Raw genomic sequence first — 26,945 nt, 5'->3', positions numbered from 1 at the left:
GAGACCCATTGTATACAGTGGATCAGACTACAACTAGCTCCCTCCCTCTCCCCCACCTAAGCACACCCGTATCGTACTTATACAACCTGTCTCGCGCGCGCGCGCGCACACACACACACACACACACACACACACACACACACACACACACACACACACACACATACACACACACACACACAAGGACGGCCATAGTAAACACCGTCACATAATAGCCACTCATTCAGACTTCAGCGTGATGACCATAAATACACCAGGGGCCGCCCAGCAGACACGCCTCATCTCATCATCAACACACACCCATTCTCTCTCTCTCTCTCTCTCTCTCTCTCTCTCTCTCTCTCTCTCTCTCTCTCTCTCTCTCTCTCTCTCTCTCTCTCCAGCTGGTCAACTGTCAGCTGTTATTCATCCCGTCGCAGTCCCTGCAGACGTGCCGGTGACCTCTGGCTTGACCCTTGCAAGGGGCGGGTCCAAGCCACACCAGTCATGACCACCAGGGACGGGTGTTCAGGGGGTCCAGATGCAGCAGGAGGAAGAGGAGGGTCTCATGGTTTGAGTGCATGGCGGGTCATGTCCCACGTGGGGTCCGTGTGGCCCGCCAACATTATGTTGGTCCGTGACTCGCTCAGTTAGTCGTGGCTACTTCACCCCCCACCCCACCTCCCCCCCCACCCAGGCTTGAAGGACATTAAATTCTCCCCCCCACCTCTCTCTCTCTCTCTCTCTCTCTCTCTCTCTCTCTCTCTCTCTCTCTCTCTCTCTCTGTTTACGTTTACCATTCTCATTACTTCAGGTTAGGGTTTAAGTTTGCGCAGAACGCGGAATCATGGGTAATATCTATCGTCCTGGGCTGTGCGAGGCACGGCTAGGCTTGGCTACGCTAGGCTCTGCCGTGCTGTGCTAGGCTCTGCCGTGCTGTGCTAGACTCTGCCGTGCTGTGCTAGGCTCTGCCGTGCTGTGCTAGGTTAGGCTGAAAATACAGTTCGTAACTTAAGGTTGCGACATCGTAACGTTGATGGCCTCTGCCCAGGGAAAATAATGTCCCCCTGGCTTGACTGTCGCACGTTACTTCGCTGTCCCCCGTCACGTTACCTCGTCGTCCCCGTGGTCGCAACACGACACACGGGTGATGGAGGCTCTGCCTGGCCTGGTGCGTGCAGGCAAATTATTTTTTGGTTCGGTGCTTTCACAAAGTCGCCTTCCTGCGCTCGGCCCACCCAAGCGAGGTCTACGTAAAGCCTTGCCTGCTCTGCTGTGGTCTCGGTGTTGTTGTTGTTGTTGTTGTTGTTGTTGTTGTTGTTGTTGTTGTTCACTGATTCAAGGTGTGGTATTGGCGAATTAGCTTTATGACGTCAGGAGGCCGGAGATGCGATTGGCTTAGGCGGTTACGACGTCAGAGTAAAAGGGAGCCGCGATGATTGGGCAAGAAGACGGAACGTACCAGTGTTGGCGTGCGGTTGGCTGCTGCCTGTTTGACGTCATGAGTGACGTGGGCGGGGAGGCGTTTAAGTGCGGGTCGCCAACTTTTGTTTTACGTTCAGTTTCCCACCGGTCTTGTTATTCCTTAGTTCTAGCAAAGTCTGGTGTCACAGAGCATATAAATGTGTCAACCGAGAGATGAGTTTCTATTTAAAAACAAGTACAGAGCTTTAAGCTGTTGTGTTACACCGTGTACGTGTTTTTTGTTTGTGTGTTTGTTTGTGTGTGTGTGTGGCAGTGGGTGTCCCAGTGCCCGCTGGTCGTCAGTATCAGCTGATCCGTGCTGTTGTACGGTCGTAGACTCTCCTTCCAACACTTTTGGAAACGGCTCTGCTGTCGCTTCGGTAGTAACGTGTCCATTGGTGAACTGCGTTGGAATGGACGTGTGCCACCAGTGAGCGAGAGAGAGAGAGAGAGAGAGAGCAAGACGACGGCAGTGTGGGTGTGTTATCATGGCCAGCGATAAGACGAGAACTGTCGCTGAACAAGAGCGATGTTGGTGATAAGAGTGCGCGCCTCAGGGGTGGTGTCTATGGGGGGGGGGGGGTTATTCGTGGTGTTGTGGCAGCAGTGACGGTCTAACCCGGTAGTGTTCTAGTGGGCCTGGCCTCTCCACCGGTCTTCAGGACAGAAACAAAAAGGGGGGGGGGAAAAGTACGGATCCCCCTGAGAGAGGAAGGTTACTGTCGTGTGGACTAGACAGGAGTGAGTGTCATGATGACCATAAACATTGGTGTGGGAGGACCCGGGTGTGTTGCGGTGCAAGGGCAACATGGTGAACACGCGCAGTGCGACGCGACGGAATTTTTGATTCTAATTTGCTTAAAGACCGCAGGAAGCGGACGACGGGCGGACGTCCGCTCTGGTATTTCTGTAAGAGACGTGAGTCACATGAAGTGTCCTTGTTACAGTGAGGAGAACACAGATATAAGTGGACGGCGACGTGGCGGGAGGAGTGAGGCGTGTCGTGTTGTCTGGTGTATTGTGTGCAAATGACGGGAGCTGAGTGTAAGGTGCAGGGCAGGAGGCTAGGCAAGAGATGTGCGTTGTAGTTGTGTAAGCATCTCTATTTACGTGTATGTAACCTTGTGTGTGTGTCTGTCTGTCTGTCTGTGTGTACATCAGAAATTCACAGCAGTCGAGGCGCTGAGGTTCCACCACGGCCGCGCTCCTCAGGCAAGAATGTTAAGTGCCCCTCGAAGTTGACGCTCTGGGAGAACGGGAATAAATAATAGATAATAATAAGGGAAAAATCCTCCCCAACCACGAGAGTTTATTGATTTATTTTTTGTACTTCACCGAATCAAGCTGTGAACGCAAACATGATCCCGGAAATGGTCTGTGCAGGGTGCTCAGAATTCCCATTCATGTGTGTGTGTGTGAATTATTCATGTGTCACCCATGTCGTGGGGTGAAAGATGCACGTATCCTGACACGTATGCGTTATCATGACTCGCGTGTCACATGACACAGTAGTCGAGGTGACATTGAGATAGCGCAGACCTGACACTAGGTCAGGTCAGGTCTAGCAAACACCAGGTCAGGTGCATCGACCATCAGGTCAGGTCAGGTCAGGTGTAGTGGCCGTCATGATACGTTAGAAGTAGTTAGGCCACCAGGTCAGGTCCAGAGGCCATGTTGACATAGTCACAGTGGCCACAGTTTAAGGTCAGCCGTAAGAGCCACCTGGGCAGACGTAGAGACCACAAGGTCAGATGGGGCGTGGCCATCACCCGCGGCAGCATGTACAGGACATGAAGGATACGCTGGTGTGCCACTGGGCAAGAAAGGAAAAAAAAAAAGATAGTTTCGTAAATCATGGTTAATCCGGGGCCAGTGTTGGGGGGGAGGTAATGGGTTTTGCCATTTTAATGTTATGATGGACCACACCCTGAGGCTCTGGGCCGGACATGGCCAACCGGAAAGTTATGTGGGGAGGAAAGCGAGGCCATGGCCCGGGGCCTGAGAGGGGCCTGCCTGCCTCTTCCCCCCCCCCCCCCCCCGAACAGTCATGTTCTGGTGGTAACCAAGTTATGGTCATGCAGACCTACGGTTACACACACACACACACACACACACACACACACACACACACTCTTAAGATGTTCAATGATAAGATTAATAAAAATGATAATAATAATAATAATAATAATAATAATAATAATAATCGTATAATACAACCACAACCCTTTTCTGGGACTCCAGCAGCCTGAAGACTGCGCTCCGATAAGGAGCAGGGAAATGATGGTTTGCCTCCGAGGGATAATGCCTGTTCCCCTTACCGTCCATTGACGATGATATAGACTCGCCAATGGTGACATTTCACTCGCGGGGAAGTCCGGTAACACATGTATACTTGTGCACACACACACACACACACACACACACACACACACACACACACACACACACACACACACACACACACACATAGAGGCGTGGTCGTCTGAGCTGGAAGCCTAGAAAGCGTCATCTTGTTATATCCTGCTGACGTAAAGGATAAGAAAAGTGTTGGAGAAAGGTATCCGGTGGTGGCGGTGGCCAGCTGTGGTGGTGTGTGGTACATGGAGGGGAGAGGGAGGGTTGCATGCAACGTTCTAGGTTAGTGGTGAGAGGTCGGCCGTACCGCACCGTACCACTAGGGGCTCCAGGGTACCATGATGACACTATGGTCGCGTCAGTGTGTGTGTGTGTGTGTGTGTGTGTGTGTGTGTGTGTGTAAATAAGACCGTCTGTGTGTGTGTGTACATATAGGCTGTGTACAATACGCACATCCGTGTGGACAAGACATCACGTTAGCGTCAACCACGACGACTAATATTGTTATTATTATCCCTGACGAAGTATTACCTCGAAGTGGGGGATGACACCGCTCACCCTGCCTCGCTGACGGCCCGCAGCCAGGCCTGGACTTAAGACCTGTGAGGGCGGAGGGCCAACCCACGCCGCGCCCTGGGAGTGTGGTGGACGCATGGGCATGGTAGGCGTGCGGGCGCGGGCAGCATGTACCGCGCATGGGCGTGGCGAGCAGTACAGTGCGTGACGTGCACCTGGTGGGTGGAGGGTGGGAAGGGCCTAGACGAGGAGGCCCTCACCGACTGCGACTGCGGCGGGTGGGTCAGGGCGTGGGCGTGCCTGGAGACCCGACGGTCACGCCCGCTCGCCCACTCGTGGCACCACGAGAGCCGCCTGGAGCTGGGCATCCACGAGCACCTCCCTGACGACCAAGTCAACCACGTCCACCACGCCCACAACCACGCCTTCAACCACGCCCACAACCATGACGTGGGCCACAGCGACAACCACGCCTACAACCACGGCCACACGTGCAGCAAGGACCAGAAGGTGCTGCAGCAGAAGCAGCAGCCGCTGCACGAGAGCAGCAACAGCTCCAACAGTAGTCTTCAGGTAGCTACCTATATGTATTGTGAAGGCAGTCAACCTGTCACCCTTGACCCAACCTTGGTGAGGCGAGGGTGTCACCAGTAGCCTTGTAACGTGTCACGTACGAGTCACGGGCGCTCCACAACGCAGCGTAGAGAGAGGTGTGTCTTGGGTTCAATGCGAGGACCACTTGAAGTTTTCGCTTCGCATGGGAGGAGAGTCCTGTCTCTGCTGGCCTTAGAATACAAATTCAGAGATTAACTTGATCTTTGGCGTATTAGAGGATTACCCGTTTTGTTAACATTGTCTGTGGCTTGTGCTAGGAGCCATCATATCGCTTATATACATGTGTTCATGACTTTTTATCTTTTAATATCTAATTATGCGTCTGTGAATGTCTTCCTGTCTGTCTGTCTGGTTTTTTTTATTGTCATCCTGTCTGTCTGATTCTGTCTGTTATTGTCATTCATCATGTCTGACTGTGTGTCTTTGTGATTGTCTCTCTGCTTACCTTAATAACTTTGTGTGTCTGTACCTCCCCGCCTGTTCGTCTGATTGTGCGTCCGTGAGTCCTTCTGACTGAGGTTGTGGTCCCAGACGATGTGTAGGTATGGGGCATCTGTAACCTCTCAAATTCGCACATCATTGATGACATCCAGAGCGGGAGGACTGCCACACGCCACCCTTCCTCCCTGCGTCAACGCGACTGAGGCGGAGGCTCGCTACGAGTGTTTATTCTTCCCAGTTGATGTCGGTATCAGCAGGTAATAGGGTGTCGGGTCCTCCTCCTCTGTTGTGGTTCCACGTTCATCCATCGCACCGTAGCATGTCAGCCTCTGATTAACTCGCCTGCTCATAGCACTTATGATCCCCTCTGATTCTCTCTCTCTCTCTCTCTCTCTCTCTCTCTCTCTCTCTCTCTCTCTCTCTCTCTCTCTCTCTCTCTCTCTCTCTCTCTCCGAGCTACTTTGACCCCCCTCTCCCCCACCATCCCTGGCACTCTAACCCTGGGTGGGTCGTCCTTGCCCGTCAGCGCATCAGAGCCGGACGCACGACTTGGTACCCCAGAAGCTGGTGTTACGGGATGTGTTGTGTGTCATGTACTTCCTCTCGTTTCAAGATGAATAGCGTCTGCACTTCCTTGGCTCCGTCCTGCGGCCGCCATCTTGATTGTAGTGTGTCTGACTCTGCAGGCGAACCCTAATTGAAACGTCGAGATGGTGAAAGTAATCTAATAAGTGACTCGTGGAAGAGAGAGAGAGAGAGAGAGAGAGAGAGAGAGAGAGAGAGAGAGAGAGAGAGAGAGAGAGAGAGAGAACAAAAAAGCTTCTAATCTTAACTTATCACCGACAACGACACTTGTGTTTACCCTCATTGATGATGATGATGGTAATGCAGTACCACGTTGGACGCCATCGCCTCGTTGAGTGATGGTGATGGTTATGTTTCTGTCGACCCAGCCACATCGTACGCTCGTCCACAAACCCTGTCCTCCTCCCTATCCTTGGAATTCCGTGTGAATAGAATTGATGGTACGTGGGTACCGCATGGTGGGTGATGGTACAGTAGGCGGAGTGGGTACCAGGCACTTGTGTACCTCACACATCGGCTCTCCATTTCGTCCCGGCGTGGTGGTACAAGACAGGTCGCTACGCCGCACCAGGCACCGACCTGTCCAGGTACTCCTCCGTCCCAGGTACTACAACACTTTCCTTGCGAGCCTGACCAGCGACTGGAGAACATTGAACATCATCTGAACCACACCAGTTGAACTACCAACGCTTGAGGAGTTTGTGTGTGAAATTTATGGGGAACTAATAGTCTGCCTGTATGTATGGGGTATTTATGAATCTGGGGAAAGCGCCTTCACCTTTGTGTGTCTGTGTGCTTGTGTGTATGTCTGTGTATGTGTGTGTGTCTGTGTGTGTGGTGGACAACTAAGGAAAATAAACCTTGGAAATCACAGATCACTTTGCTTCCTCCCTCTCCTCGCGATGCCTCGGTACGCGCAAGTTTATTGAAATGTGGTTAGGTTTAGTGTGTAATTGTCAGCTTTGTTCACGATGAAGAAGTAAAATCAGGTTTCATTCTCCCACAGCCCAATTGAAAGTTAGGTAGCATTAGTGTAATTAGGTTATGAGATAATTGGTGGTTACCGTAATTTTGGAGGCTCGTGCCTCCCCCCCTCCCCCTCTCTCTCTCTCTCTCTCTCTCTCTCTCTCTCTCTCTCTCTCTCTCTCTCTCTCTCTCTCTCTCTCTCTCGCTCACCGCAGCTTAGTCCGGGATTAAGGTTCTCCGTTACTCCTCTCTGATCAGGCAGGTTGTTTGAGGCTGGAGCCCGTCCGCAGGCCTACGTAGTATCCTCGCCAGTGTTACCAGCTTGGTGGGTACCGTCATCACGGGTTACAAGGGTGTGTTGCCTGTGTTCCGTGCCGTAAGATGTTGCCTCTACCGTGTAAGCGGGTGACGCCATCTGTCGGTGTTTTACCTCGCCCTGAGTCAGCCTCTCTGGCGTGATGCGGGCGATCGCAGCGCCGTTAACGGATGCTTATGAGTTGTGATATGAGGTGGTAACGTGCCGGGAGGGGAGGGGGTCGTCGTCGTCGTCGTCGTCCATTAGTGCTTGGCCACAGGAATCTACCCCTGCAGTTGCCGAGTGGTGTGTGGGTGTGTGTGTGTGTGTGTGTGTGTGGCAAGACGGGCGAGGGCTGTCAGTCCCCACCTCTCGCTCGAACTCTTCCAGATCTTGTGAAAAGTTTCGCCACCGAACCAACCCCCCTCCGCCGATCACTCGCTTGGCCTCTGCCATTCCTCATGCCATTGCGTCACCGAGGCTGTTAAGGGATGTTGTTTATTGAGTCTTCAGTCACCAAAGGGGCGATTAGGTGAAGTGATTACTAGCTCTAAAACCGGGGTACAGCAGGCTCAAGTACCCGGTTAATACCCAGCTTAGCTCGAGGGGGGAAATGACTTCATGATAAGGTTGATTACCTGGAATGGGCCAAGACTTTCCACAGGAGACAGAGAGGAGGTAATGACGGAGTCAGTTTGGGGAGCTGAGGCTGGCGTGTGCTGCAGTGGGGCCCGACACGGGCCGACGTCTCCATTGTCTCGGCTTAGATCCTTCGGACAGTTTCCAAGGACGGATCGCTCTGGTATTGAGCGAATTGTCTCGTCCCAGGTCCTTCCAGCCGTGCCTGACGTCCCCAGGGCACACACCTGCTTCAGGCTGGAGGAGGCGGTGGCGACGGGATTACCTAGTGGGCGCTCTGACCTGACCTGGCCTCACCTGACCTGCTGGGTCTAGCTCCAGACATGCAGGTGCGGGTGTTGGATGCTTGGCACATCCCGCGGGAGGAACCCACGTCCCGAAGAAGCACTTTGCGCCGTTGGGGACTGCTGGGCGAAGGGCGGGCAGCTGTTGTTACTGGTTGGGTAAGTAACAGAAACGGGTGTAACGTGAGGCGGGGAGTCGTGTTACGGGGCTCAGGCCCAGCCCTGGGGGCGGATATGTGACGACGATGGGGAAGAGGCGAGTAGCGGGGAGTACTAGAAAACGGAGTGTGTGGTAAAGGGTAAACATGTTAGGCAGGTTTCCTAACTTTAATACAGGTTAGAGAAAAATTTAGATATTAATATTATCTCTCTCGCGGGTGATGGGGAAAATGACAGTGTGACGCTATAAAATGATGCGCATCCTTATTTATCTGTTGTTTACGCACTGGCTTTTAAGTATTATATAGGTCTGAGTTGGTAGAATTAACAGTCGCTTGTATTGTAGAGGTCGAGTTAAGCAAGCACGACGAACGGCATGCGTTGAGGATTGTATGTGTTCAAAACGTCGCTTGTGAGTGTTCCCAGATGTATTGCTTGTGTCAGGTGGTGTCTTGTGTGCCAGTCTTCAAGTGGGTGTCTTCTCTCAAGTGGTGTGTGTGGATGTGCACGGGGGAGGTTTTCATCAGGTTTTGTGTGTGTGTATGAGGTTGTTTTCATCAAGTTTTGTGTTTGCGTCAAGTTGTGTGTGTGTGTGTGTGTGTGTGTGTGTGTGTGTGTGTGTGTGTGTGTTTGGATTTGTTCTTGAAGGTCAGCTTCATGTTTTCTATTTGGGTGTACGCATGAGGGAAATGTCCATTAGGTGCTGTATGGGGGATGGGGGGGGGATGATAACACCATCCCATTTATCATACTGATAAATGGGATGGTGTTATCATGCCGTTGAGGAAGGAACTGGTGTCATGTCGACAAAGGGTACGATGTTATCATGCCGTCGAATGGAACGCCGTTATTAAAGGGAAGACTGTTATGCCGTTAAAGGGAACGCTGTTATCATGCTGTTAAATATGACGCCATTTATCGGTCGTTGTAAAGTGAGGTCGGCCTGAGAGTTTGTTAAGTTTCGTCAGGAGGAAACATGAGTTTGTTTACTGCACCACACTTCTACCACAGTGTGTACCTCATGAATGATATAGTCGTCTGATGATTAACTATATATATATATATATATATATATATATATATATATATATATATATATATATATATATATATATATTTTTTTTTTTTTTTTTTTTTTTTTTACTTTGTCGCTGTCTCCCGCGTTTGCGAGGTAGCGCAAGGAAACAGACGAAAGAAATGGCCCAACCCCCCCCCATACACATGTATATACATACGTCCACACACGCAAATATACATACCTACACAGCTTTCCATGGTTTACCCCAAGACGCTTCACATGTCTTGATTCAATCCACTGACAGCACGTCAACCCCGGTATACCACATTGCTCCAATTCACTCTATTCCTTGCCCTCCTTTCACCCTCCTGCAAGTTCAGGCCCCGATCACACAAAATCTTTTTCACTCCATCTTTCCACCTCCAATTTGGTCTCCCTCATCTCCTCGTTCCCTCCACCTCCGACACATATATCCTCTTGGTCAACCTTTCCTCACTCATTCTCTCCATGTGCCCAAACCATTTCAAAACACCCTCTTCTGCTCTCTCAACCACGCTCTTTTTATTTCCACACATCTCTCTCACCCTTACGTTACTTACTCGATCAAACCACCTCACACCACACATTGTCCTCAGACATCTCATTTCCAGCACATCCATCCTCCTGCGCACAACTCTATCCATAGCCCACGCCTCGCAACCATACAACATTGTTGGAACCACTATTCCTTCAAACATACCCATTTTTGCTTTCCGAGATAATGTTCTCGACTTCCACACATTCTTCAAGGCTCCCAGAATTTTCGCCCCCTCCCCCACCCTATGGTCCACTTCTGCTTCCATGGTTCCATCCGCTGCCAGATCCACTCCCAGATATCTAAAACACTTCACTTCCTCCAGTTTTTCTCCATTCAAACTCACCTCCCAATTTACTTGACCCTCAACCCTACTGTACCTAATAACCTTGCTCTTATTCACATTTACTCTTAACTTTCTTCTTCCACACACTTTATCAAACTCCGTCACCAGCTTCTGCAGTTTCTCACATGAATCAGCCACCAGCGCTGTATCATCAGCGAACAACAACTGACTCACTTCCCAAGCTCTCTCATCCCCAACGGACTTCATACTTGCCCCTCTTTCCAAAACTCTTGCCTTTACCTCCCTATATATATGAACGCGTACTTTCATAGAACACATAATACCCTTCATCAGCCAGGACTCGAACCCAGGACCTTTGCGTGATAACCGGGAACATGTATGTGTGTGTGTGTGTGTGTGTGTGTGTGTGTGTGTGTGTGTGTGTGTGTCTGAGGAATTTTGTTTTTGTTTTTGTCTAAGGACTTTCTTTTCTTGTGTTTGTCTGAGGACGCTTTTTCGGTGTCTGTCTAAGGACATTTTTTGTCAGGATTTTTTTTTTGAGAACTATTGTTTGTGTCTCAGGAAATAGTTCTGCGTATGTGTGTGTGTGTGTGTGTGTGACATTTTATGCCGTCTATGACATATTTGTTCTGCACAGTTTACCCCTCGTGTGGTCAGTGTATGGTAACACTGCCACCACACTTCGCTTCCCTCCATATGTCGAGAGGTGTGGTCACCTTACCTGGCGGGGTCAAGGAAGGTAAGGCGAGATAAGATAAGGATTCTGGTGTTCCGTTCAGGCTGTCCCTTATGTAACCATGTATTGCATGTGTGGAAGACATGTTATCATTCGTTCAGTTATCAATCCCAAGTTTAAAACACGGAGTGGAACGTGTGCCCAACCGATACCTCTGACGAATCCCTGTGGGATTTTTCACCACAGTTGAAGGGATTGGTCTTTCGATTCATCCCTGGGATATATCCATGCAACAACACGTCCCTTGGTATACAAGTCCCAGACGTAAGTTTGTGATCGCAAACTTAGTCCAGTTATGTTCGAGGTTAGGCAGATCAGTTCTTTGATAAGCCAAGGGAATTTATACGTTAAGTAAGGTTGGGTAATTTTAGACATACGTCATATAAGATGATGAATTATCTGGTAATGTGTGAAGGTCAGAGAGGCTCTGCTTGTGTTCATTGGTACATCAAAGATTACGGTTTCCGATGTCTGGCTTGTCTGAGTCATATTGAATGTCAGAGTGAGCGGGTGAGTGGACCGCCTCTCCCAGTGTATAAGACCTCGCGGCACACGTCGCCTTCCTCTTGTTGCCTAGACATAACTGAGCCAGCCCGTGTGGATGACCTTAAGCTGTGTGGTATCCTGGCCTCGAGTAACTCCGGGAGAACGTGATGCAAGGTACCAGGATTCTCGAGTTCTCTGCTGTTGTCTCCTCCTCCTCCTCCTCCTCCACTTCTTCTTCTTCTTCTTCTTCTTCTTCTTCTTCTTCTTCTTCTTCTTCTTCTTCTTCATGTAACACGAAGGGGGAAGTACAATGGCGGGTTGTTATATTGTTATTGTCGGTACGTTGCTTGCTTGAGCCCAGCTCACATCATCAGACACATTGCATCTCGCTGTTGTTATGAACCGTGAGTTGTTGGGTTCCGGTAGGTGGTTCCAGAGCTGTGGTTCATTTCGTTGGTTCAAGAACTGGTTCATTCCAGGCGAGTGTTTCTAGAACTGTTTCTTTACTGGCGAGTGGTTCATGTAGGTGGTTCCAGAATTGGTTCTTTCCAGGAGAGAGGTTCCTGCAGGTAGTTCCAGACCCGGTGTTCTCTAGGCGACTGGTTCCTGCCGGTAGTTTAAGAACCATGACACCACTACAGCGTCTTCAGATGAGCGGTCGTTCCATGTGGTGCCGGGAACTCATGATACAGTTCATTGTTGGGGCGAGGGGGTTCTCGTGGTTGGTTGGCCTCAGAACTCGGCTACCGCTCCAGTCCTCCAGGCGAGCGAGCGGGCGGGCGGGTCTCGCCGCTGGCTCCAGAAATCACATTTTAGATGTGTGTGTGTGTGTGTGTGTGTGTGTGTGTGTGTGTGTGTGTGTGTGTGCATCCGGAACTTTCAAGTCACGTTGACGGTGCGTGCGTGACGGGGCCCACCAGTCCCGACCTTTACGAAGCTCACTGGTTGGTAAGGTCGTCTCTCTCTCTCTCTCTCTCTCTCTCTCTCTCTCTCTCTCTCTCTCTCTCTCTCTCTCTCTCTCTCTCTCTCTCTCTCTCGTCCTTCCACCCCTCCCCCTCGTCTCAACCTCCACACACACGTATAACTGTTGTCACCCCCAGAACCGCTGAAGGGGTTAGTGCTTCCAGTTGGACGAGGTTAGTTTTGAGTTTGAGGCGTTTGTAATGAGGACCCAGCAGATGGCTGAAGCTTAGATGGATGGTGATTGGCTAATGAGGCAGCTCAAGCTGGTAACGCTCACTGTTACGATGGTATTACTCCAGGACGAGCTGGTGACGGTAGCTGTGACGGCAAACTCAGGGCGTCACTTCCTCCGACGTGACGGTCTTGTGTGTGGGGCAGGGAGGGATGTGGTGCTCGCTCCGGGCAGGGCCTACAGTGGTAGGGCAGGTGTGTGTGTGTGTGTGTGTGTGTGTGTGTGTGTGTGTGTGTGTGTAGATCGTAGTGGTTGCGGTAGAGGGGTTAATGGTGATGTTGGTCGTGGTAATGACGGTTCTGGTAATGGTTTATGACGGTGGTGATGGGTCATATAGGCAGGCGGAGGTAGAGGGGTCGGAGATGACTGGCTTGTCTTACTGACGATTGAGACGGTATAGGTTGATTGAGGACCATGCCTGGCATGGCAGGTGACCACTGTGTATATCATGGTAGGTGAGTTATCGTGGGCACCTGAGCACCACCTTCCGCTACGCTCCCGTCTGCACAGGTGATGAACACCGTCGCATCTGTCGCCCCCCTCCCTCCCTCCCTCCCTCCCTCCCTTCGCCGTCCGTCCGCTGCTCCGTGTCCTGTGTTTATGAAGTGTACTGACAAGTGTTGGAACTCCCGGTGGCTGGAATGGTACGTGTTTGGTTGGTGTAGTACACAGCTACCAAACCCCACCTCCCTCTCCTAGCGGTGTGTTTCGGAACAGCAGTCATACGCATCATGTATCTTCGACCTTCGAGTGTCTGTGTCTGTCCCTCGTGTGTCATTTTCTTTAACAAAATTATATCGGGCGAAAACCAGGTAGCCTGAACCTAGTTGGTTCTCGGGTCCTCAGCTTGTGCTTCTCGTACATGACTTTTAAATTCTCTAATTGAAGCGTTAATCCATTATCAAAACAGTCCTTCACACACACACACACACACACACACACACACACACAGAGTCGCCGTGATAACTTCTCTGGTAAGCTAGAGAAGTTACGGAGATAGATCTGTGTGTGGGGATGTTTAACGATAATCATGGCGATGATTGTCTTGTTGTATCCAGTTGTTGTGTCCAACAGCTGGTGTTGTAGCCACATCAGGTGGTGTGTGTGTGTGTGTGTGTGTGTCCCACCTCAAGGGGGGGGGGTCCAAGAGGCGTGTAGATAGATTATTGGCTGGACAAACTAACCAACCATCGCAGCACATCCTGCTCTCCCCCATCTTAGTGCTGATGCCAGGTGTTAGTGGCCTCTAGTGTGTACAAGGCATGACGTCATTTGTTGTGTTGTGGGATGGCTATAACTGGTCTTACTATGGGTGATGGTTGAAACAAAACACATTTATAGACACATTACGAAGTCTGAAACAGTATGGGGCATTTATAGCCTCCTTAACTATGCGGTTACGTCCCTCGTGTGTGGTGGTGTCTTGGTCTTTGACCTACTCCTTTAACAGTCAGGGCAAAGGTCAAGTCAGGCCAGGCCATCACCACCCATGGGTCGTGCCGTCGTGCCCATTGGGTCAAATGCAAGTATTTTTCATCACGCAAACCAGCACTGTACTGGCATATCCTGGTAAAGCAATATTACAAAATACCTGTTGTCGTGCATGACGGCAAACAGTGTAATATCCGAAGGGGAAAACACACACACACACACACACACACACACACATATATATATATATATATATATATATATATATATATATATATATATATATATATATATATATATATATATATATATATCTTTTCTGATCATCATGGTTTGAATCTTTCAAGTCAGACAGTGTTGGTACATTCCCTGACGACGGCTCATACTCGACCACAGCTCACCACTTCTCACCATCAGACCAGCGATTCTGTACGAGCAGTGTGAACCCACGGCTCTGAGTCCTGTGTACTGGGTACGAGTGTGATAACTCGATGTTGTTTCCTTGTGTCGTCTGGACTCTGGGGGGTTGTAGACACCGCCCCAGCCGGGATGTTGATGACCCGGATCAAACCGGGGTTCACACCAACGTCGAATCACTCCGCCTGGTTAAGATATGGTGGCTGCGTTGGTCTACGGGCAGCGGCCTCCAACAGCCTGACTGGTCAGAGGAACAGTACAACAGCTCTGCTCCCACCCCGATCCACGGCGTGGGGGGTGGAAGACCTGCGACACCAAACGACAACAATACAGCTTCATCTGGGAAGATCTGAGCTTCATACTTCTAAATCAGGTCGTAAAGAAATGGTCTTAAATCCTATTCTGTCCGATTTACTGGGGCAACAAATTCTCCCCCGTCGTCTGCGAACGGTTCCCACGTTCTTTTGTGTCCTGGAGAATGAAGTCACGCCTCCGTTCTCGTGACGCACAGGTGACCTCACATCACCGCTGGTCTGGCGGGGATGTAAATCCAGTGAATCAGTGGCATGCTGAGGGGAAAGCAGTAGAGGCAGTGATGTGCTCAGGGCCGTTGAGTCCTGCGTCTTTGGGACACATACAGAGGCTTGCCAGTCGACTATTACGTGAAGTGTGTGTGTGTGTGTGTGTGTGTGTGTGTGTGTGTGTGTGTGTGTGTGTTTGTGTGTGTGTGTGTGTGTGTGTGTGTGTGTGTGTGTGTGTGAGGTATTAACAGTCTCGTCAGAAGCGAGTGTGAGGTGTACAGGGCCCGTGATGGTACTGCCCTCCACCGCTGGGAATAGACGCGGTTATTCACCCACTTAGGATCCTCGAACAATGGTCATGTGACACCTTGGGAAATTCTTCTTGGTCCTTGGATATGATAGAAAGAGGTAGATTACTTCTCACTCTGCGTGTGTGTGTGTGTGTGTGTGTGTGTGTGTGTGTGTGTGTGTGTGTGTGAAAACCACACGCGCGTACAAGTTCCTGAAGCTATTATGTGTCTCATGTGCTTCCCTTTCTTGCTTCCCTCAGTGAGACCTTTGGTTCCGTAGCCCAACAGTAAGTGAATGGCATCATTCATTACACATATTCTAGTTCGAAAGCTGAGATGCTTTCAGGAACCATCCAGCAATCCTCTCTAGTGGTTCCTTCGCCGTTTTCCCAACCAGGCATACGGACGCAGCAGTAAGAGTGACGTGCCAGACCCCCCTCAAACACTCTCAGTCATCACAACGTATTTCGCGTTGTTCGCAGTGACGCGGCGTTTCAGCTGTTGTTCGACAGTGTTAATGTACAAAATTTGCCTCGGTGGTGTGGTGGTGGTGGTGGTGGTGCAACGCTTGCCTCTAGATTTACAGACCTCACAGTTATGCCATCACGATCGCAAAATCCAGAAACACAGCCACTTCAGTGTCCACTTCACACGTTGTCATTTACATTCTAACGTGTGTAGAGAGATGCTTTGTTCGATGCACTCAGGCAGAGAGCTCTTTAGGTCTGTACTCCATGGCAAACTAGCCACCGGTAGTACACCATGGTGTACTCCTTCCTGCTGGACCTCAGCTGGCGATGGCTAACTTGACTCGATTTAAGGACACCCGACGTCACCCGCTTCAAGTCTTAATCCCCAGATCCAAGTTTTCATCGTTCACACACACACACACACACACACACACACACACACACACACACACACACACACACACACACACACACACACACACATGGTGGTTACTGTGATCTGTGGGTGACACTGGATTATTAACAACACAAAGATAACACTGCCGGCCATTCATACACTGTGCCTGCCGTCTCACGTGTCATGCGTGTGCACTTTTATCGTGTACAGTGTTGTACACATGTGGGCAGTACCAGTGACGTACTTACCACCGTGTGGTGGACTTCTATATCGGGTTTACGGACTTCCGGTTACTGTGTGGAGGCCTAACTGTTTGGACGAGTCAGGCTCCGATGTTGGTGGTTATACGGGGCGCCTGGTGACGGATGAATCGGTTGATTATCCGAAGTGTTGGATGTGTTAGGTTTGATGTAGGGTGGATGGATCTGCCACTGGATGAGTTATGTATGGTATATAGAGCAAGGTCTCGTGCTGGATGGTGAGTTACGTATGGTGTCGGATGTATGTAGACAAGTCCTGGTGTCGGCTGAGGGTCACATCCGACGTTCGCTGAGGGTCAGGTCGTGCTGTGTCGTTGTCTGGACGAGCCAGAACAACTGTACCAAAACATTTCACCAGAGTAGCCTCAGCTTCCGGTCTGAGCCAATATTTGTAAATGTTTCACGCTGGTGTTGAGCGGGCTGGCGTCACGACGGCTGAACTCGACCAGCCGATGATAAGATAGCAGCTGGGAGAGTGGGAGAGAGGTGGTGTGAGAGTGGGAGGAAGGGAGGGAGGGAGCTTTGAAACTGAGGGAGGGAAGAGTAAGTGTTAGCACTGTATTTGTCAGGTGGGAGAGGAGAGTAACACACCAGCTTTCCCTGTACATGGCTGGGTTTTGGTACCTGGCCAATGATGTGGTGGTGTGGGTCACCCCGTTTCTAGAACGGTCAATTTTGTATGAGATTTCTTCTTTCTGACGATCCATATGACGTATGACAGCGGCACTGAACGGTACTGATGTTGGTCTGGGTGTTGGTGATGGTGTTAGGTCGCTATTGGTGATGGTGTTGGCGATAGTGTTGGAGAATGCGGCGGAGGAGGAGGAGGAGGACTGGCCTCGTCAGTATCATCACTGTTATGTAAACAGTGGACGGGTCGCCTACATAACACCCCCTCCAGTAGATTCTCATTCTTAATACCTTTCATAATACACTTGGAACCCGGCCTTATCGACGGTAGCAAGAGAAAAACAACTCCGTCAGATTGATGTTTGTGGAGATTGTTTACGTGTCAGTGTTCGGGCGAGAACGGTGGGCCGTCTTGCTTCGGTGTATGGCTGCCGCTGTAATGTTGACTCTTGACGTGGTGATGAGGATTTATTTGACAAAGGAACTGAGGGGTTCGAGAAGTTGAGATAACGTACAGCGAGGCAGGGAAAGACGAAACGGCGTTTAGCAAGACCGTAAAAGTTGGGAGAACGTCTAGCGAATCGGGGAAACGTGAGGTAACGTGCAGTACAGTGAGTCATGGAAACTAAGGCTATCGTATAGCGGGTAAGGAAAATCCTCGGCGGTGGAGGTAGATGGTGGAGGAATTAGAGGGTTTATATCTTAACTGATAAGAGTCTGACGTGACGTGTGGTGGGTTTTGTGTGGGTTACCTCGCTGGACTCGGAGTTACCAGTAAACATGAAGTCGCCGTCGAGGAGAACAGCAGTGTTCTATGTGGTGGGTTCAGTGTTGGTGTGTTACAGCCACGCGTTGTGTGTGTGTGTGTCGCCCCTACCACGAGCCCTCGTTCTGCATCCCGGGTTTCGTCCTCGTGCCCTCGACCACCCATCCAACTTCTGCCGTTTGATCATCATCGTCGATCTGGCATCACTGGAGTTTTGGGTGTTGCTGTTTGCGCGGACGGCTGCGCTGGTGATGACTGTTAACTTGTGTGAATTGTTGCGTCGTCTGAGGTTGTAGTACGGTGCATTGGTGGAATACTGGAGTCTTGTTGTTGCCTGGTGCGCGTAAGGTCGACGCTCGCACTATTTGTAGCTTGAGGTGACAGACGTATCGTTGTTGGTCAGGTGCAGGGAGGTTGGGTATGGGGCCCCATGACGTTTGTGGTGAATGTGGCTCACAAATGTAGGGGTGTGGGAATTGGATCATGATACCTGGTGGTGGGTGTGGAGGTGAGCCTACGTAGGATCTTGAGGTAATTGCATCTTTGGTCTACACCTGCAGGGCTGCCTGGTAGGTTAGCAGGCGATCTGAGTGTCCTCCTTCATTTACCCCCACGGTCTTGCGGCATGTATGACCCAGTCCCCCCGACTTTAAACTTCGTGTGTGCTGGGGGAGGAGGAGGAGGAGGGAGTAACGTGCAGTTATGCGTTTATACAAGTGTTTTGTGTGGGTTATTATCGCCGGAGGCAGCGGTGGTCGTGGTGGCGGCGGTGTTCCGGCAGGAGGGTCCAAGTTTACCTCTCTTACAGCAGGAGGAGGAGGAGGAGCAAGGTGCTCGTCCTGCATGATGCAGGGACGTCGCCCCACACTTGCCAGCCAGCCAGCCAGCTAGCCTTCCCTGACTGCGTCTTACGTCACAACACTAACGGATCGACACAGTTTTTCTCCTGACCACGTTCACTTCCCTCTCGATATTTGATTGATTTCGTTTCGGTGTGCACGATGTGACCTTAGATAAATTATCTTCGTATTAGCCACGTATCCGACTGAGGGTATTGCCATTCTCCAGCAGATACAGCGGGCGCCTTGCAGGGTCCAGCGGTGTGTTGGTGTTTGAGTTCCTTTGTATTGTGTAAGTCATAAGATCACGTACATGTAAGTACGTTTTCGCTAACGGTGTGTTGCTTCTTACATCACGTACGCTGAGTGTGAGTGACCACTTGACATTCAACATTTTTTTTTTCTTTCTTGTGATCCACATTTCTTATCCCGTGCGACATATATCGTAAGTGGACCGCCACATTTAGTGATAGCTTAAGGTAAACCCACTTGGTAAATCTTGTCGGTATATAAACAGTTAGATATTAATGTATAAATTGGAAGTATGACTAATGGGACATTTTTTCTCTCTGCCTTACAGACCCTCAAAGATGAGATGGCCGAGGTCACAGCGGAGATGGAGGCGTTGGACACGGGGGAAGACAGGTAAGTGTCAACTGTCCCAGGGGTGGGACATGTGTCCCAATGAGGGGGGGGGGAGGCTTTTTTCCCCGGAGGCCACATGTTCCCTCAGGGGCGAGATTCTTTCTCCGGGCAAAGCACACTTACGATGACATACTTTTTCCAAGGTCAGCAGACATTTCAAGGATGACACACTTTTTCAAGGTTGACATACATTCGAGGATGATACGTCTTTATTGAGGTCGACATATTTAAGGTTGAAAGCCATTTAAGGATGATACTTTCTTAAGGCTGAAATACATTTAAGGATGATACTTTTTTAAAGTCGACATATTTAAGGATGACACACTTTTTGAAGGATGACACACACATTTTGAAGATGACGCACTTCTTAAGAATGTCATAATTCCACATGAATGACTACTTTTTAAAGATTTCACACTTTTTTTTAAGGATGTTATAGTTTTTAAGATACCCCATTTTTCTAAGAACATTGCACTACAGATATCATTCATATATATATATATATATATATATATATATATATATATATATATATATATATATATATATATATATATATATATTATGCAGCCCGAAACTTGTAACCTGCACTTAGTTCAGTTTAACTTGAATTTGAATGATTTTGTGAAAATTTTTGGGCTGTGTGTGTGATCCTATATACATTACTTACACTTTATGTAGATACGTAAAAGTTGTTCAGTGAAAAAAAAACAAAAAACAGGGCATTGTCGTGGGGATTGGTAAGGTAAGTTAGTGATGTAGTAGTCTGCTGGTGTGTGTGTGTGTGTGCGTGTGGTGGGGGGGGGGGGGTTAACTTGAATGGTTTGAGGAGTGACGAGCGTCCTGACGACTCGCGCGCGAACAGCTGACACGACCTCCTTACTCACATGGGAGGAGGTGGTACGATCCATGGCTGGCGAGGGTACAGCTGGTACGACTCGCGGCTCACGAGGGGTACAGCTGGTACCATCCACGCCTCGTGAGGAAACACCTAGCGCGACTTCACAAGGAAATGACTAAGTACGACCCACAAGCGAACACCTGTTACGAGGGACGAGCCATGGCTATACCAGTGGACGACCAGGAAGCCTAGTATCGCTCCTGTTTACTTTCCTGGACTGTTAACCTGGTGGTGGTCGTGATCCCACACTATACACAACCCCACTGGACACCTATCCACCCTACTTAAACCCCTCTTCCCCCTAAGGGGTTGGTTGTAAGGCGGCGAGGAGGGAGGGGGGGGGGGGTACTTGCGAGGTTTCCCAGAGGTTTGGGGTAGAATGTGATCATCACTTGTGTGAGTTGTGAGGTGATGCTCCGCATCTGAGTGAGTGAGTGTGCCCCCCCCACCCCACGAGCGAAAACCAGCCTCATGTAGCCGTGGTGTGAGGACGGTGTGCGGGTGGACGACCAACCCGACCCCCTCCTCCTCCTGCCCGCATCTACAAGATTGAGAGGATGCTGAGTGTAGCTCTGGTGTTGAGAGAGTGAGGGGTAGTGAGTGAGTGATCACTCACCAGTCAGCTTGTGTGGATCAATTTGGTGTAAGTTTTCTTTTTTATCTGGTCACACCGTTGTCCCCCTGACTCAGGACTCCATCGCCCCATTCACCAGTTCTTATGTTCGGACGCGGACGGTTATCGCCGTCATTGCCTCTCGCATTCAGGACCCCAAGTGTATCGGAGAGGATTCTGCAACTCAGGCGGTAGAATTTTGATTGGCCGGACTGCTTGCATGCCACATGATACTCGTAGTTTTCTTTTCGCGGGCAGTTACTGTCAATTGCTGTGGTTCAGTGGTTCTTAGAGGAGTGAATGTTGGTTGCCTCGTCTTGTGGTGAGGTGCTGCTCGCTTGCCCTCCCTTCTGTGCTGTACCTTCCTTGGTTCGCTACCTCCTGTTTTAGTGGTTCGAAACCTTGGTAATCTTTCCTCTGCTCTTGGTACCATAGTATGTTTGGCCCTGTGTCTCTTCCTCTCTATGTTTTTCATTGTGTTTGCTTCGTGAGGTGGCACTGACTTCGTCTGGGTTGATCAGGATAAGAGCTAATGTCTGGCTCAAGTTGATATAGATCCAGTTTAGATATTAACAAGAGAATCGTGCTGTGCGGAGTGCTGCTTCGAATGTCTTACTTTGGATCTGTTGCGGTCAAGGCACTGGTTGGAAAATGGGCCCTGGTAGCTTCTTTTTAAACATCGTTGATATAATTACTGCCGCAATGATTGTCGGAATATGATGTGGCTCTTTTAGCGATGAGCTTCACAGATTAGAAATGTATTACGCCGAAGATTGCAGACTTCCTGGAATCGTGTAAGAACATTAGCTTAGATTATCATTGTGTGTACGTGAGTCAGCTGTGCTTGTGGTCAGGTGTTCTTGCTGGAGGGAGGTGGGAAGGAGGCCGTGGTGTCTGTCTGTCTCCTCCACTTCACACACCTCCAGTCCGTCTCCTTGTTGGGCTAATGTACGATGTACCAGTAGAAAATGCTCTTTCGTTCCCCATGCCTGGTGTCAGCACGTCTTAGAATTTAACATGAAAGTATCTTGATTTTTTTTTTTTTTTTGTGTGTGTGTAAGCAGCGCTTAGAGGAAAGTGGCGGTGTAGCAAGGTTTGTTTAAGTTGACCTTCTAGACTGTGTGGTAATAGAAGTGGCGCCGGGAAGGAGTTAGCTAGACGCTGCAGGTCGACAGGAGTAAGTGGTCCTTGCTTGTGGCATGCCTGAGGCTGGGACCTTGCAACTTGTTGTTGCTGCTGCTGGTCCTGGCCATGACTGTACCACACTTCCACTCCTCACCACGTCTTCATATCTCCTGCAACCCCACTGCTTATCAGCCCTATTAGTGGTTGTCTTTGCTGTGCATAAGACAGACCGACCCTGTTTTTTCTTCATCTAAAGCCTCCGCCTCGCCAGAGTCTTCCGCACACGCCTCGCGGGCCTCTAGTCTTCACCGAGGCGCCCCGCTATTACCACGTGTGTGTACTCAACTGACGGGTCCACTTTGTCTCCATCAGCGTAATATTAGTCCGTGTTGTCTGTGAGTCCTGACCAGCGCAGGTGTAAAGCCAGATGGCCGGCCGGCCATCACGGTCTTTAGTGGACTAGTCTGCAGCGAATAATGGACCGTCTGACACCACCAAATCGCTCCATGACTTACCTTCTGCCGCTCTCGATGATGATGATGCTTGCGTGTTAGGACATTGGTCTGTTTCTGTTTGACCTCATGCACAGCTATGTAATTGCGCGCTAGGCAACCTTGATGTTAGACTGTCGTCCACCCAATGGAAATTGGGATGAGTTAATGTTGATAAATAAGTAGGAAAGTTGAGATGCGGGTGACACTTTTTGTTGGAAGGACCTCAAACACTAGAACTGGTGTCTTACGTTACCTTGCCTTACCTTCAACTGCATATGACTCAGCCATCCATCATCGTTATCCCTAGTATCAGGCTGCAAGGGTATAGTACTTTTGACGCACGATCAACGTCATGTTTCTTCCCAGCCCTCGCTCTGCTTTTCCTGCGAGTCTTCAATAATTATGGACGGTATCCTGACAGTGGTTGTGTAATGTTGTGTTGTCGGTGACCTTGTGTGTCCTGTGGCAGAGGGCTGGGCGAGCGGCCGCGGCCCCTGGCAGTGCACGGGACGTCATGTTTCTCCTAAATATTTGTCTTTGTCGAAGGGAAACGTGTGGCGCTGGTGGGCGGCACCTGAGGGGCGGGTTTAACCCACCCACCACCCGAGGTGAGGACGTGTCAGGGCGGGAGGTGTGTTGGAGGTTGTCACAGGAGGTCATGTTGGAGGAAGAGTTGCTGGAGGGCGTGTTGGAGGCAGTTTCAGGAAGTCATGTTGAGGGAATCATGGTAGAGACAGAAGCAACCACAGAAGGCCATGTCGGAGACAGTCACAGGTCGTGGTGGAGTAAACCACAGAAGGTCATGTTGGAGGCACAAGAGGATACGTTGGAGGCATAGGAGGGAGTTTTGTAGAAAGCCCGAGATTTTGTGTTGGAAGCATTAGCGAATGACCTTATCTTGGTCGTGTGGCTGGCTCCGTTGTGTGCGGTGGGTTAGTAATGATAAAGACTTCACCACACCTGCCCTGCACACCCTGGGTACTGGACCAACACGGGTTTCTTTTCGTCGTATTTGGGACTTGGTCTCCGATAACCCCTTGAGCACGACGGTACACTCCAGGGTATGATGATGACTTGGCCTCTGACCTGACCATGCAGAATCAAATATCCCAGGCCGATACCCACAAGGATCACCCCTCCGTCCTCATGGTGGAGGGACGAGAGGAATGGGGGGAAGGAACGGTTAATTAGACCCCATGGACTTTAAGCAGTAACATTAATGATATGAAAACAAACCAGGTTTTTAAAAGCGTATTAAGACATTGATGTCTTTGTTGGCCGTGATGAAGAAGCGCTTCATGTGGAGAGGCCGTTAGTGCGAAGCGGTTCCAGAAAGAGAATGTGTTGGGAAACCCCGGCGACCTTACCACCAGAAGTGAGACGTGGAACATTCCGCGTCTTGCTCAACTCCCCGGGTATTCCCCCCCTGGCCTCGCCTGTATTCCTCGCCCATGGACTGAGGAGTCGCTGGAGGCGGTAATATCCAGTGTTATAATGACCCGGCCGGTACTGATGCCCGACAGAAACCTCGTGTGACCTGTGTTCTCGTGGGTCACCGCTGAGAGGAGGAACGTGGCGAAGGAGAGTAAATTGGCAGTTGAGAATGACAAAAATTGAGCCAACTGAGCTTATCCCAGATTCATATCTTTCAACAACTTTCATAACCCCCGTGTTAGTTATTCTGGCTCAGCGATCGTGACTTGAGAAGACTTCTCATTGCGTTTACATATTAGTCATGTGATTCCATTGAATGAAAACATTTCCGTAGAAACAGAGGAGCAGTACCTGGGGGCACCGAGGTTCAGCAGGCCACCACCCCGCCATCTTACGCAATGACCCGCAACCAGTGCACACCAGCAACCAGACTGCTGAGTGCAGAACCTCCAACGCTTGTGCCACAAGGCCAGCATCACCCACAAGGACTTCTTACGACTTTGATTAGATTAAAATGGGGGTCGTGGGTTATCGTCCACTTTTAGCGATTTATATTTAGCTTGTAACGAAGTAGTTTTAATGTTTACACCAGACTTTTAACTTTTAAGTTTTTCTAGCATTATGAATAAAAAGAATAACGATTTATTGGATTGTGTATCCATTCGGCTGAGAATACACAGTTGAGGCGTTACAGATATTAAAGAATTGGGAGACCGTGGTAGTTAGTAACTTGTTAACGATTCATAAAAGAGCTGAAGATCAAGGTGGGCTGGGTATTTCCGCACTTTCGGTGAGCATGCGAGTGAGGTACATCTCGATAGTCAGGGTGGCAGATGTATATACAGGAATGTTTAGTGTAAATACAATGATTGACACATAGTACATTTAGTGGAAGATTAAATGATGAATAGTTACAGTATCACAGTAGTGTGCATACCACATAGCCTAACAGAAAACTGAGCTGTCCTCTTGCCTAGCTATGCACTTGTTCTTGGATTGTTTATGAGGTTCACAGTGGTAGGTATAAGTGTTCTTATATCTGTCTGGTGATGAACAGGGGTACGTGGTGGAGAGGCTTCGGGAGATGACAGGGTGTCAGCAGGTTATCGCCCCAAGCTTTTTTGGTTGTATGGCTGGGTGTAGATGGGCTTACTCGCTTCTCTCTCAGGGGAAAAAATGTGCTGGTGATGATGAAGTGGTGGCAGTAGCGTGTAAATGCTTGTTGACCCATGATGACCTTGCCTATCGTCAGATGGGAGACAGGTTGGGTCACTTATGGCCGATTGTTTTTGAAAATATACACCGAAATGTCTCGATAGTTGATGTTGTAGGAGGTACACTCAGAAATTGCCTGAGCTTCGCATTTCTTCCGCTGAAAAGAGTTGTTCTCATTATGACTGTAAAACGTGAAGATACCAATGGAGGAAATCTGTTTAACGCTTTTCCATAATGGTACGACCTTTGGTTAGGATGACCTGCCCTTTGACCTGATCCTTAATTGTCAGGTCAAAGGCCACTCCATCAATCATACTCGAGGGTTCGTACCTTCGTGTTCAAGTAGAAACTTTCTTTAATCCTCTACCTGAAGACCGTACGTTAGGTGTAGCTGATGATGGAGACGCCGGTGATTGCGATTCTTTGCTGTCGGAGCGGCAGATGCCCTGTGCACTCCTGCCCATCTTGTGGGTGACGAAGAAGGTTACAGCGTGATGGAAAAAAGTTCAGGGACAGAACGTCGATGGTTATGTTACAAATTACATAATAATGGAAGTTTACATGGACTGGGCAAGTGATTGAAGGTCGAGGCCATCATCACTCAGTGCCGTAGCTATCGGCACTCATTCTTCAAGGCTCTGTTAACCCCCGTCGAGCCTTGACCATAATGGAGAGGCGGTAGGTAATACATGTGCGGCTCGGGAAGACTTGGGTGTTGTGTGAGAACCTACCTGTAGCGCCCGGGAACTAATGAATATCATTTACCCACATCGTGAGACGGAGCGGTAATAAGAGGACTCGCCCAGCGCTTCGTGGGATCGTTTTTCCACTGGATTTTTTTTTTCCATATTTTGTGATTGAGACACATTATTACTATTCTCTCCAGAAATGTAGGTTTGATTTTTGACAGCCTTAGTTCCTGTTTGTGTCCTGTGTGGAATATATAGTCACCTCGACTTAAATTTTGTAAACCGCCAAATTTTACTGTTTGGGTGCACCTTCAAATCTCATTAAAGAAGTTTTAGCTGAGGCTTCCTGGCAGCTGCAACAGTACACCTTGTCCTTGATCCGCCCATGGTACAGGAATTCATCAAATCAGGCATTGTAATGCTCTGTTATGACGAAGTACAGTTGCCCTCACCCACAAACACATTCTGCGGCCCACATGTCTACGCATACATCCTTCTGCCTTGTCCCGTCGAGGTCTTGCACCTGCCACTTCCAATATCCGGTATTGGAGAGGCCATAATGTATTGCTCCGAAGCGACACCCTCCGTTCTTACAGATATATAGACCACTCTGTTTTGTAGGCTTCATTTTCTCTTAGCTTCTTGTATTTGCAGAGATAAGCTGTTTATGTAAAGCTTGTAGATTAACTGTTTGTTTTTCTTATTTCTTATGATGAACCTAAGAACTCAGCGTAAAGTAGGGAAAATTTTCCGCCGAGACCTGGGCGTTGCTATTCATCACTGGCTGAGGAAAGTTATACTATAGGGTGTGGTTCTCGGTCTTATATTCTCGAAGCCTCATCCTTCATTTGGATAAAAGTACCACCACCTGATTTGACCGTGTTGTATAGTCCTATAACCGCCCGACACATTTTTAGGAAACCGCCGAGAGTAGAGAGAACCACGTTATGTAATTTTTTAAACTGTAGATCGAGTTTTGAGGGATTTGTTACGCATTACGATCGCGAACCTGATACGATTTGTTGTCGGCAGCCACGGTAACGTGATCTCTGTATAAATACATGTACGCCACTCTACTCGTTACGCAAGGAAGCCTTATCAGAAGCAATGGTAACGTTAAATGTATATATTATTTCACCTGAAAGTACAGAGTTAATTTTCCATCGCGAAATTACCTTAGATGAAAATAAAAAT

At 49.4% G+C, this 26,945-nt stretch overlaps 1 protein-coding gene across 12 annotated transcripts in view; it reads left to right on the top strand.

Moving 5' to 3' along the window:
* Positions 1-26,945, top strand: part of step (cytohesin steppke) — a 369,634-nt gene that overhangs the window by 330,909 nt on the left and 11,780 nt on the right. For 9 of the 12 annotated variants that reach the window (XM_071669042.1, XM_071669043.1, XM_071669044.1 and 6 more), the window contains one exon: positions 19,216-19,280. In XM_071669042.1, coding sequence (XP_071525143.1) covers positions 19,216-19,280 — 65 coding nt within the window. Of the gene's footprint in view, positions 1-1,722; positions 1,824-2,049; positions 2,185-4,190; positions 4,888-19,215; positions 19,281-26,945 lie in introns of those variants that run through there. The other 3 variants (XM_071669035.1, XM_071669036.1, XM_071669037.1) reach the window with 3 other exon arrangements.

Source organism: Panulirus ornatus, chromosome 13 (genome assembly GCF_036320965.1).
Source record: "Panulirus ornatus isolate Po-2019 chromosome 13, ASM3632096v1, whole genome shotgun sequence".
Lineage (NCBI taxonomy): Eukaryota > Metazoa > Arthropoda > Malacostraca > Decapoda > Palinuridae > Panulirus > Panulirus ornatus.
Note: the sequence above shows the minus strand (reverse complement) of the source record. Positions and strands in the feature narration are given on the sequence as shown.